Source organism: Acomys minous (assembly GCF_964271855.1).
Source record: "Acomys minous genome assembly, chromosome: 2".
NCBI classification, from domain to species: domain Eukaryota; kingdom Metazoa; phylum Chordata; class Mammalia; order Rodentia; family Muridae; genus Acomys; species Acomys minous.
Genome location: NC_140484.1, coordinates 140,595,286 through 140,608,482, shown reverse-complemented (window position 1 = coordinate 140,608,482; position 13,197 = coordinate 140,595,286). Strand labels below are relative to the sequence as shown.

Below are 13,197 nucleotides of genomic sequence, written 5' to 3'. Positions count from 1 at the left end.
TGTTGGAATCACAGGTGGTTATCAACTGCCCAGTGTGGGTTCTGAGATCCAAACTCAGATCCTCTGCAAGGGGAGCATATACTTTTAACTATTGAGTTAACCATTGTTTCAGCACTAAATAAATCTTTTTATGAGTCTGGTCTCTTTGAAGAATCTATCTCCTAGCAATGTTGATATGCCAATGCATACATGTAAGGAGTTCCAAAGGAAGGAACGGTGCTGCAGTGAGCATTTATCATCATAAGCCTCGCTGTTGTTTTTCTACACATCTGAGACGGCGTGGGGGAAATCACGGGCTGTAGGAAGGAAAGAAACACAATTCATCTTCAGTCACTCTTTACAGGGAAACGGTCACGGGAGCATATGAATGAATGGGCTGTGCAAAGCATCACGCTGCAGAGTGTGGGAACTGAGCCCACAGGGGAATGTGGGAACTGGGGAAGTCTTCGGCAGCTGACACACTGCTATCTGCCTTCCTCACTTGTGTGCTTTCTGAGTCAGCATCAGCTAAATGTTCCAGAGAGCCATCCACAAAGTACAGGCTGGGCGGTCAAGGGGTGTCACTCATTTCCTCTAGTGATTTTGACAAATCAGAAGCTTGAAAGCAGGGAAATCCTCAGCATATTTCCAGAACTCTCCGTCCAGCCTGGTGGTTGAGCATCTGTCTCCCTTACCGAGAGTGGCCAGCCACAGTGCTCCAGAGTGATCTGCACGATGTCCAAGCACCTTAGCCTGGTGTTGCTTCTTGCTTCTATTTGGACCACTAGGCTCCTGGTCCAAGGTGCTGTCGAAGTGCACGGTAGGTGTCTGAGGCTAGACAGGGTCTTGGGAGCTGCTGGGAATGAGGAAGACTCAAAAGGTCAACAGAAGATTGAATGGGTCTTATTGCTCAGGCATAGAGGTTTTTACTGTGTTGCCAGCTTCACTGAAATAACTTATATTCACCATTACATCACTTGGAATTCTATTTTGGATTATGGAACTTTTTTTGATAATAATTGTTTGCATTTTAGAAAGGATGAGACATTATTTGTTTTTAAAGGGTTTTATTCAAGAAGCATGCTAAGGTTGTGGAAACTGAAGGCAGTCACCAAGCCTGAGGAAAAATGGATAACTTTTGCTAAATACTGCCTACTTTGCACTACTCTGTGTAATTGTTTTAATTGTGAGGATATTCTGCCACTAGTGGAATACAATGTTTTAATTTGCTGTCAATTTAATTGACTAAATTAACTGAAAATATAGGTTTACCCTTAGCAACTGTGAAGGGAGGGGCTCCTGTGGCTTCTCTGTTTGTGAGATGCATACACAGAAACCTCATCTGCAGAGCAGGAAAATCACTAGAAGTAACAGGGTTACTGAAGAAAACCCGTTCTTCTGCTGAAGATGCCCTGAAATAGGAGCTATGTCAGGAACAGGCATCCAGAGTTGACTTATATACTGCTGGATTTGACTTTTCTGAGAGGTTAAAGGTAGATGGTTAGTGACCCCTCCTGCCCCAATACCAGAACTGTCACTTTTAAATAAACCTGGTCCTCTTAGAAATGCCATCAGAGCTGGGTGCAGTGGCACATGCCTGTGATTTCCCCAGCACTCGGGAGGCAGAGGCAGGTGGATCTCTGTGACTTGAGGCCAGCCTGGTCTACAAATCGAGTCCAGGATAGCCAAGACTACACAGAGAAACCCTGATCTGAAGAAGAAAGAGAAAGAAAAAAGGAATCCAGGAGGCCCTTCACATCCCCACCTCCCCACAGGGCTGCAGTCACACCAGCTATTTTGGGTATTTTGTTTTGTTTTTGTTTTTTTAAAGACGGGATCTCTTGTAGCCCAGGCTAAGCACAAATGCACTATGTAGCTGAGAATGGCCTTGAATTTCTGGTCCTTTTTGCCCTCAACTTGAGGTTATAGGTGTGTACCATGTCCAGATTTATGCTTTGTGCATGCTAGGCAAGCACTCCAAACTGAGCCACGTCCTCAGCTCTTAGATCCATCCCCACCACACCGTTTGCTTCGTCCTCCATAATGGCAAGCTTTCTTCTGAGGAAATTCTTGCAAAGAACAGAAAGTCACCACCATCCCGCTGGACTCGGTGGTGGTGTGGGGAAGAGTGGGTGCAGGCAAGAACGTCTTAAAGGGCTTGTTAGAGGGGTTCAGAATTGAGTATACGTAGGGTGTCACAGATTCCTCTCTCAAGAAAATATTTTCTTTATGGAAAAAAAAGTCTCAGTGCAGCCAAGGGCTTTGCATGCGTGTATGTATGTATCTGATTCCCAAGAATACATTGTTCCTGATTTTCAACGTTTTCTAAGAGGCCCTGTGGAAGGCGTGGCTGGAGTGCACTCTTGGATTCCAGCGCCATAGTGTAATTTCTTTTCTTTCTTTCTTTCTTTCTTTCTTTCTTTCTTTCTTTCTTTTTGGCTTTTCAAGACAGGGTTTCTCTGTTTAGCCTTGGCTGTCCTGGACTCACTGTGTAGACCAGGCTGGCCTCGAACTCACAGCGATCTGCCTGCCTCTGCCTCCCGAGTGCTGGGATTAAAGGCATGCGCTACCACGCCCGGCCCACAGTATAATTTCTAAATGCAATTGGGAAGCATGGAATGTGTACATATGTTTGTCTCCTATGGATCCAAGCTCTGCTAGGCACACATTACATAATTAATGTTAAACACAAGGCCTGACAAGGAATAACTTCTCAGATGAAAGCTCTAACTTGCCCCAAGATCCCCACAGCCAATTAACGGCAGGAGAGGCTGCTTTGCACAGGCTTGGAGATTTGAACTGGACCTTCCGACCTTTATTGGTGAAGCCTAACAGACGAGAGGGAGGGAGAGAGGAAGGGAGGGAGAGAGGGAGGGAGGGAGGGAGGGAGGGAGGGAGGAAGGGAGGGAGGAAGGGAGGGAAGGAGGGAGGAAGAAAAGGAGGGAGAAAGGGAGGGAGGGAGGAGAGAGAAAAGACAGTTTCATGACATTTTAAGTAAGTTTGCAATTTTGGGCCACTGGCCTATCTTAAGACTCGTGTAATCCATGAGCCAAAGGCTGGACATCCCTGCCAGAACCTTGCATAGCCATTACTTACAAGGCTAAAGTACCTTTTTATGGATTTTCATAGGTAAAGCCCAACAGAAGGCACTGAAATATAATACAATATGCCAATTTTATATAGGGCCATAAGTTCCAGAGAAGTGAATCAGAAGAGCTCCCAAACCCACTAGATTTTGAGGAAGTTATTCCGAAGAGCCCAGTGGCCCTGCCTTCCCAGGAAGCTCGGTCTTTCATGGATAACACCAGAATGTTTTGGAGACTTAACGGTGGTGTCATCTGTGATTATCTATTAGGGCCCCATATGTTGCCACATACGGCGCTAAGTCCTGTCAGAACTGGTTCATGTAAGGCCCACTACCCTGCACAGTAGATTGTGCTACTCTCTGTATTCAAATAAGGAAGTGGGCTCAAAAGATAAAGTTACTTTCTCACATACTCTGGTGCCTCAACTTTGACCATGTCCCCTGGAGGGGGAGACCTGGTGGCACTCAGAGGAAGGACAGCAGGTTACCAAGAAGAGACTTGATACTCTATGAGCATATACAGGGGGAGGAAATCCCCCTCAGGAACAGTCATAGGGGAGGAGAATAAGGGGAAAATGGGAGGGAGGGAAGAATGGGAGGATACAAGGGATGGGATAACCATTGAGATGTAACAAGAATAAATTAATAAAGTAAAAAAAATGTAAAAAAAAAAAAAAGATAAAGTAACAAGCATGAGGGCTCGGAGCTACAGAATAGTAGGTGATAGCCAAGCCCGCCCTGGCTCTAAACCCCAGCTTCCTTTATTTAGTTTCCCTGCCCTGTAAAACTTCCTGCAAGGAATTTCTGAGTAAGCCTGTCCTCCAGTTCCCAGAAAAAACCTGAGGCGGAGAACTCACTTTCTCTTCTAGCAAATACATGGATGTCCCTTTCAAACCAGGGACGTCCTGGCCACAATAGTTTGGCCCATTGCTAGTGATTATCCTGTCAACCACAGCCCTGAATTCTCTCTTCCTCAGACTCCCAGAATCTTCCTTTTATAGGCTTAAAAACAAAAACAACGTTTGCAGCATCTAAATCACCTCAACCCCGCCCCAGGACTGGTTGATAGCTAAAACCCTCCTGTGACTGGCAGGTTCCTTAGTGCTGAGTGCTCAATGGGCTCTTGATGGAGATTTACAATCTCCACCCATCAGGCAGAACAAGTGTCTAACGCAGCAGGCAGTCCTTGTGGGATATTCCTGGCCTGTGTGATCTGTCATATTTACGCTCAACGCCGGCTTCACAGACCAGAGTCAAGGCAATGATTCTTTGGGAGGAAGGAGAGCCTAGAAGCTGGGAACAAAGCCAGAAACAAACTGAGGAGTCTGATTTCTTTCCAGAACTTTCCATTTCCACATGCAGAATCATGGGTGTCGCCCTTGTGGGCAGAAAGACAAACCCGCAGTTGGATTTCACGGAAGCCGGGGAGGCCTGTAAGGCGCTGGGACTGAGCCTGGCCAGCAAGGACCAGGTGGAAATAGCACAGAAATCTGGCTTCGAGACGTGCAGGTGAGAAAGAGCATCGCTAAAGCCAGTGTTCCTCCTCAGCCGTAGACAGGTTGCCTCCTAGCCGTCATCCGTTCACTGAATGTGTGTCTTTCTACAGCTACGGATGGGTTGGAGGGCAGATCTCCGTCATCCCTCGGATTTTCCCAAATCCCAAGTGTGGGAAGAATGGGAAAGGTGTCGTGACTTGGAATGCTTCTCCTAGCCAGAAGTTCAAAGCCTATTGCCACAACTCATCTGGTGAGTCAGACCAAAGCCACGTCTTCTGGGACATCTTCCCTGGGTGTCTCAAGACCTGGGACCTGTCTGGGTCCCAGAGCAGCAGCAGCAACAGGAGGAGGAGGAGGAAAAGGAGGCTCAGGAAGCAATGTGGCCCTCAGAGGAAAATGTTAGTGGTAGCAATAAGAACAGGGCGTGTCCAGGGGCTCAGTTATCATCACCACTGCGCAGTTTCCTTTAAGATAAACAGGAAGTGGGAAAGAAGCAGATGTCTATGTGCAGGGATGTATCCCCTCCGGACAAAGCAGCAATTGAGAGGTTAGCTATCTTAGAGAACTTTGAGCGCCCCCCGACCCACAGGAAGCCTTATCAGCCTTATCATCCCTGTCTTCAAACAAGGAAATGTAGCTATGGGGATTTCAGTCCACTCGCCTAGAGTCTCTGTGCCATGAAATTCCTGCAGCTGAGCGATTCCTGCAGCCGAACGATCGGTTTGTAAAGAAAGGAAGATTAGCTCACAGTTCTGCAGAGTCAAGGTCATGGCATAGCAGCAACGTGACCTTGGAGAGGACTTCATAGCATCACCAAGGCAGGAATGTGTGGGAGAAAGAGTAGTCCTGTGCTGAGCCAAAGGAGGATTCAGGAGTATAGTGTGTTCCTAGGGCCAGCCAGGGTACCAAGAGAACTCACTGATTCTTCAGTACCCTACATGACCTCCTGCTAGGCTCCGCCCCTTTGGCGGTCCCACCACCTCTTTGCATTGCCACACTGCATTCTAACACATAAACACAGGAGGATACCCCTGAGCCATGTTCAAAGCACAGTCTCAAATGCAAAGGTTCCAGCTTGGGTCTGGCCCCACGTTCCTTCCACTAGCCCATGTAGCTCACACCCTGCACCTGACGTTCTGAGGATAAGGCCCAGTCTCCCTGCTTTGAAGGAAGGAGTTGAAACCTAGAGAGCAGGACTGGCTTCCTCACGGTTGGTAGTCATCTTGGTGGTCTCGCTCACAGGCCATGGTTGCCTTAGCCTGATGGTTTCCCTATGTCACTTCTCAGAACAGTTCCTTTAAATACCCAGCTGTTCTCTGTGTTGTAAGAAGGCCTCTTGACTCATTTCTTTTCACATATACTCATGTGTCTGACCTTCTGAAGGTTAGATAGCGAGCGGTCAATTACACACAAGAGAGGCGTCAATACTGATTTTTTTTTTTAAGATCTAAGAGATAAGTTATGTTTACCAACCAACATCAGCAAAATTGAATCCAGGAACTCCAAGCAGTTCCCTGAACCAAAGGGTTTGGCATAAGAAGGACCCTGAAAGACAGACACCTGCTCTGCTTCCTCTCGCTGCCAATAGCTCAGAGTGTGTGTATGTTGGGGAGTTAGTGGCCGACTCAAGACTTCCGGTTGATCCTCCTTCCACCACGATGCCAGGTCTCCATCCTTCTCTCTCCCTGCAGCCTGTCTCGTTACCATCATCCCTGGGAGCTGGCCCTGCCTCCAGCCTGCAGGCAGCCGAGTGCTCTGGTACCCAGCCCTCTAACTAAACAGAGAGGAAGGAGGGCTCAGCGGTGTCTGCTTCCTCCTCTTTTTCGTTTATGTTGCACTCTCGGGCCCTGTCACTTCCTACCTCTGAAAGGTCGAGAGACGTCTTCAGCTTCTGGCCCGTGTGGGAGGCGCTCGGTACATAGCATTGTGTAGTGGGGAATCACATCTCAACAAACAGCGCCAAGTGTCAATAGCTCCCGGGCACTGATTATTTCATGATTTGATTAGGATGGCGACTAACAGGCTGAAAATGAAGTGAGGATATATTTTCTCCTTTGTAGTTAGTAGGTTAGTACCATGAAAATGTCCTCACCCTAAACTGCTCCTGTGGTCTTTGCTGGAAATCGTTATTGTATAGGGGACTGTAGAGTCAGATTTTTCTAAATCAGTCCTCTTTTCTGCATTTATTAGCTAGCTCCCCCCCTCTCTCTTTCTCTGTCTCCCTCCCTCCCCTTGTCTCTCTCTCTCTCTCTCTCTCTCTCTCTCTCTCTCTCTCACACACACACACACACACACACACAAACACACACACACGCATGCGCGCACATGTATACACACACTTCCTCCATCATATACTACCACATGTGGCATTTGATTTATTTGATCAAGTGTCAAGTACATTATAGTAAATTTTGTACTTACTATTCTTTTAAGTCCTTTTCATGTTCCGAGGCAATGATTCAAAATAGTCAGGGAGGTCCTATCCCTAATCACTTCCTCTTTACTCATGTCTGGTCTGTGCCTTTGCTTTGCACATAAAGAAATATATGTGGGATATTGTTTGCTCTTTTCACAGAAAAGAAGCTGAGATACCTCACATTGCTTTGTCATGACTTTTCCGTTTTTAGCCTGGCAATGAGTCTAGACTGACTCGTAGAGACAGTGCTAATTCTCAATGGCTGTGTTTTTAATGTGCTTCAGTGGCTGTCTGCATAGTAATTTATTCAGCCCAGCTTCTATTGGTGGACTTTGGTGCTGTTGCTAATCTTTCTAAGTTTTTAGGAACCAGACATTTCTAGATTCTTTTATTTCTGTGCAGTTGGTAAGATCTTGCCTTCTCTGCTCCCGGATGCCCTCCCCTCCCTCTGCATCTGGCCCCTCCCTCGCCTCCTCAATAGGTAACTGTTACTCTTCAGTTTGTCCCATGTAGCATGTAACATGTGATGTCTTCTATATATAAAAGTAGAATGCATATGAAAACTCTTGCATATGGTTTAAAAAGGGTTGTGGACTTTGGTAGAAAATGCTTTCTCCTACAGAGTAAATTCCAAGCCTTTAACACGGTAACTAGCGATCTTGATCTCCTGGCCAGATCTATCTTTGCAGCCTTTCCTCCTGCTCGCAGGCTTTCTCCTACCAGTGGAACTCACACTGGTCTCTAGAGCCACACTATGGTCCTCGTCATCTTCCTGACCTGGCGGCCCTTGCCCACATCTCCAGTCTTGGACCATGCACATCCTGCTGGCCAGGATATCCTGTTCTCTTCCTACAGATGAGCCCTGCTCTGTTTCAGCCACACTGGCCTTCTTGTTCTTTGAATGGGCTCAGCACAGTCAAGTACTTGCTCTTCTGCTTTTTGTTTTCTTCCAGTGTCTGCCCTAGATCTCTAGTGACTGGCTACTTCAGACCACTGAGTCTCAGGTTAAGTACTGTCTCCCCAGGAGACGTCCTCTTGTCACCCTAGCCAAGTATCCAGCCTTCATATCCACCCATACCAGTTTAACCTGCACCCTGTTTAAGTTTCATTTCACTGTGTATAATCTTCTGAAATTCACGGCTTGTTTATCTTTTATTATGTCTATTCCTCCAAAGGTTCAGAAGCCTCTTAAAAACAGGGACTTTGTCTCTGGCATCTAGAGTACATGCCTGGCACGCAGCTGGTACTCCGTCGGTATCTGTTGAATGAACGCCATCAGTCTTGCACACACTCCGCCCAAAGTCCTCTGTGCCAGAAGCAGGAGCGGTTCTTCACGTGCCTGCATGTTGTAGAGCCCAACCATCTCTATTGAGCGCTCGGTGTTTTCTTCCCTTGCTTTAAAACAATGTCCATTCTCTGAGGGAAGGACCAAGCAAAGAAAGAGAATGGGAAACACGACGAAAAGTTCAAGGCAACCAAGGTCAACAAGGATGTTTACTTGAGCAGGGCTGTTTTCAAAGTATGCTGGATAGGATAAAATATTGACTTGGTGCATGTGTGGTTGGACATTTTATCAGCAGTATTCATGACCTTTATGGCTAGTGAGTGACTCGCTTAATTTTCAAAAGCAAATCAACTTGATGAAACTGTTTCTTTCATAGCTACAATTCTGGCCAGTGGCATCATCAGGGGTTTAAAATAGACGTAAATATGTATTGTAAGAAACTGTGCAGCTCTGTCACTTCCTACCTGTGGTTGAGCAAGTGAACTTGATGCCTATGAACTTCAGCATCTTCCTGTGTAAATGAAGCCTTGGTAAATGCTACACGAGACAGCTAAACGTCTGGTACCATGGCTGACCCAGATATGTGTCCTCGCAATTCTATCCAACAGATTGGAAAATGCCACGTATCTCCTTTCCTTCCGTCTCTCCCTGAGCACACAGAGATTTATTTGAGATCTGGTCCTAAAGTGGCATCTTATGTATTACCTCCCCCACCCCCAGGACTCCTTCCTCTCTTTTACTTTTTCCTTTCTTCTTTATCAAGTATTCACTGAGCATATACTATACGCCAGGCACAGAGGAAGGGCCATGATAATCAAATCGGTCGAGTCTTTTGCTGCCAGGCAGTTCACAGTCATGATGAGAACACGATAACATGATCAGACTGGGACAAGAATACATCTGGAGACGCAGCCTAGAGAAGCCTGGCGAGGCCTGGAAAACCTGACGCCTGGGGAGAAGAGGCTAAATTCAGGGCAGACAGGGGTTTTAAAGGTGGGAAAGGCATCACGGAAACCTCTGGGGGTGATTAAGAAAGTGCATCAAGAACTGAGGGCCTGGTGGGATAGCAGAGCCATTGAGAGGAAGCCTGAGCGTTTGGGGCTCCTAGCCTCACGGTGTTGGCGGGGGTGCGGGGTGGGGGGGGGCGCGGGATCACAGAGGACCTCATTGGCCATTCGGGGGACGCTGATGCTGCAGGGTGCTAAGGAAAGAAATTGAGATGAGATTTGAATTTTGGTAAAACCTGAGCTCTGACTGCAGCGGAAGGCCTGGTGGGGTCCTGCTGCTGTGTTTACTTCTCCTTTTACTTTTCCTTCTCCCGGCAGACACCTGGGTTAACTCGTGCATCCCAGAAGTCATCACCACATTCGACCCCATGTTCGACACTCAAACACCGTCAACCGAGTTTTCTGTCAGCAACAGCGCCCACTCAACTCCACCCACGGACTCCACGACGACGCAAACTTCTGCTACCACCCGGGCTCCGCCTTCCACCTCCATGGCCCGGAAGACAAAAATGATTTGTGTCACGGAAGTTTATACGGAACCGTACACCATAGCTACAGAAACAGAGCCAACGATTGAAAGTGGAGCAGCTGGGTTTGGAGGTGAATGTCCTCCGCGTCTATGAGGGCGTGGGCAACTGTGCATGACAGACAGGGCGCATCACCCAGTGCATGCCTAGACCGAATACTCAGCACCTTCTCTGCACAAATTAAAGTTTAATACAAGCTCAGCTTCCATAGACTCATAGAATTAGCTTCGTAAGGAGCCTCAAGGATCATGCCACACATCATGAACTTTACTGCTAGAAACCTGAGTTTTTACAAAACAAATATCCTTTATTATAGATACAAAGACATATACCTTCATGGCCTGACTTTAATCCAAATGCCCGTTTCTCGCAGGGACCCATGAGATTGGTCCCAGGGCTCCAAGAAACAAATTTTACTTTTCACATTGCAATGAGAAAGGAGAGGTAAAGAATCCCCACACACTGTAAATAGAGGGCTGGCAAGACGGCTGGGTGGGTGAAGGCACGTGCTGCCAAGGCCCGACAACGTAAGTCTGATCCCCAGGACACACACGACAGAAGGAGAGAATGACTCTCCCAGGTTGTCCTCTGACCTACACATTTGGTTGCTGGCAATTGAACTCAGGAGCTCTGGAAGAGCAGCCAGTGCTCTTAACCTCTGAGCCATCTCTCCTGTTCCCTGATCTGCACATTTGGACTGTATTATAACTCACACGTTAGAACCACACCCGCCCACCTATACACATACATGTACACATACAATATAAAACATAAAATTATATATATACAATTAAAATAGTCATAAAGAAGGGTCCTCTGCTGTATCTCGTATCCATATCTCATTTAAAGATGAATTATTATATACACAGGCACACGATGTGTAAGCAAATGACCAACAGACCCCGTCTCCCCTCCAGGTGTCCCCACGACCCTGCTGGTGCTGGCTCTCCTCTTCTTCGGGGCCGCAGCTGCTCTGGCTGTTTGCTACGTGAAAAGGTGAGGCTGTTGGCACATCCCTAGTCTTGTCATTTTCCTGTGCATGTTGCTTGTGCCCTTCCATGGTTGTTATTGGCATTTGGTCAAAAGAGAGACGGCACCCTTCTCAGACATCTGTGCCACCTGGCCTTATGTCATCTAGACAGTTGATATCGGTAAGTTGGTGCCAAATTCAAGAAATAAAAAAGGAGGGGCCAACATCAGGGAGAATGTTCTGGATGAAGGGGTCATAAGGACACCCAAAGTTGAGCCTGTGGGTACTGTCCAATAGAAATGAATCCCCTAAAATAAAAAGTGATATATTTGAATATTAGCATCACCTAGAAATAAAGGTGCCCAGGGGACTGTGCCAGTCTGTCCCGTGGCAGACAAAGAGCTATTTGCTGTGGTGTGTGTCGCCTGAAGTCTCTCGTTGTGATGTATGTGCACACCTATAGGTATGTGAAGGCCTTCCCTTTCACAAACAAGAGTGAACAGAAGGAAATGACCGAAACCAAGGTTATAAAGGATGAGAAGGCTGACGATGTCAACGCTAATGAAGAATCAAAGAAGACTGTTAAAAACCCGGAGGAGCCCAAGAGTCCACCCAAAACTGCGATGCGATGCTTAGAAGCTGAGGTTTAAATGCGAGAGAGTGGAGAAGGTACATTTGAGGAGGCAAGTGTCACTCCAGGGAACCAAGGAGGCAAGCCACAGCTGGTTCCTAATGAGAAAAAAGACTGCAGAGTTCCCCAAAGGGTGCTCCTGACTGCAGTCCTTGCCAGACTGTACCCTCTGACCTCTAACCTTCCCACAATCTCCCTAGCCTGCCTGTGTCTCACAGCTGACCAGAGCGTGGCACGCTTTCACTGCACCGGGCCCTAAAACAGCCCCTCGGCTCACACTCATGGACAGGCCTCCAGGCTGCCTGACCCCAGATGAGGGCCAGAGTCCCTGAGACATGCCAGCCTCATAGACCAAAATCTTTGCACAGGGAAGCACAGCACCGGGTCACGCTCTTTGAACCAGGCACACATAAAATAAGGCAAGGAAAGCAACAGAAGGTGACTTGAGACCAAATCTCTGGGAAGCCAAAATAAACAGAGCACTAGAAGGGAGCTGGGCTCACTGATAGCAGCCTTGTTGACAGACCGCAAATATAGGCTGGGACGGGGAGCCTCTCAGTGACTAGATCCGCATTACTTTCTAGAACACAGACACACTTTCTTTTCTCTCTACTGTGCCTGCTGTTCTCTGTAGACAAATAACACTTTTGTAAGAAATCTAAAGCGGGAGGTGGGGGGGGTGGGGGGGTAGGGGGGAGGAGACTACTAGGGGATTGGCTCAGCGGGTGAGCACTTGCCTGGCATTCACAAAGCTCCCAGTCCAATCCCCAGATCCACCACCTACACACACACACACACACACACACACACACACACACACACACACACACGTTACTATTTTGATCTGAGTTACAGAGACCATTGCTGAGAAAAACAACTATGTTAAAAGTTTTAAAAAGTGTATTTGAAAATGTCAGATAATCTCCTACAGACTGAGACCCTGTCACCTGAAATGCTTGGTATCAGTGGTAACAAATTTCAGCTTATGTTTGAAGTCTGGAGTGCTTGCACATCATAATGGTATATTAGAGCGACTCGGTCTGGACATGAAGTTTACTTACTATGTTCCATGTGTGCCTTGTACGTAAAGCCTGGAGGTAATTTCAGAGGGTTTTTCTTTCTTTCTTTCTTTTTATTTTTTATTTTTAAAAATTTTTTTGTTTGTTTTTTTGAGACAAGGTTTCTCTGTGCAGCCTTGACTGTCCTAGACTTACTTTGTAGACCAGGCTGGCCTCAAACTCGCAGCGGTCCACCTGCCTCTGCCTCCTGAATGCTGGGGCTTAAGGCATGTACCACCACCGCCCGGCTGATATTTTAAAAATAACTTTGCACAGGAGGTAAAATTTCATGGTGTGGCATTTTCCCCTGGGGGCATCATGTTGACACCCAAACAGTTTCAGACTTGGTAGAAGTTTGGCTTTCAGAGTTTTGAATTAAAGATGTAAGGTGCTATGTAAGGCATGACGCTTTGTAATTGAATATTACTCATCATACAGTTCTGTGTAGTGGAGTGTTGTCTGAAGCTAATGTTTCCCCAGTTTTGATATTCCTGGCTTAGCTACTTCCAAACTAATTTTTTTGTTGTTGTTGCTGAAACTAATCCATTCATTGTTTTCTAATGCAGCAACTACTACAACCTTAATTTATTATTAACATATTTGAAAATGTATTATTACCTCTATATACCGACAGATAGCTTTGTGTGCCTTAACAAAAGATCACCAGCTCTCCTTTTCCCAGCAAGAAGAGCCTGAGAGGGGAAGAGATATTTGTGCTTCAAACAAATAAAGCATTTAGAAAA

At 46.8% G+C, this 13,197-nt stretch overlaps 1 protein-coding gene across 1 annotated transcript; it reads left to right on the top strand.

Moving 5' to 3' along the window:
- The first annotated feature begins 512 nt into the window (after window positions 1-512).
- Window positions 513-13,197, top strand: LYVE1 (lymphatic vessel endothelial hyaluronan receptor 1). The gene is made up of 6 exons (XM_084774199.1): window positions 513-799; window positions 4,405-4,573; window positions 4,671-4,810; window positions 9,587-9,868; window positions 10,713-10,791; window positions 11,229-13,197. The coding sequence occupies exons 1-6, from the start codon at window positions 715-717 to the stop codon at window positions 11,413-11,415; spliced, it is 942 nt and encodes a 313-aa protein (XP_084630325.1). The 5' UTR covers window positions 513-714; the 3' UTR covers window positions 11,416-13,197.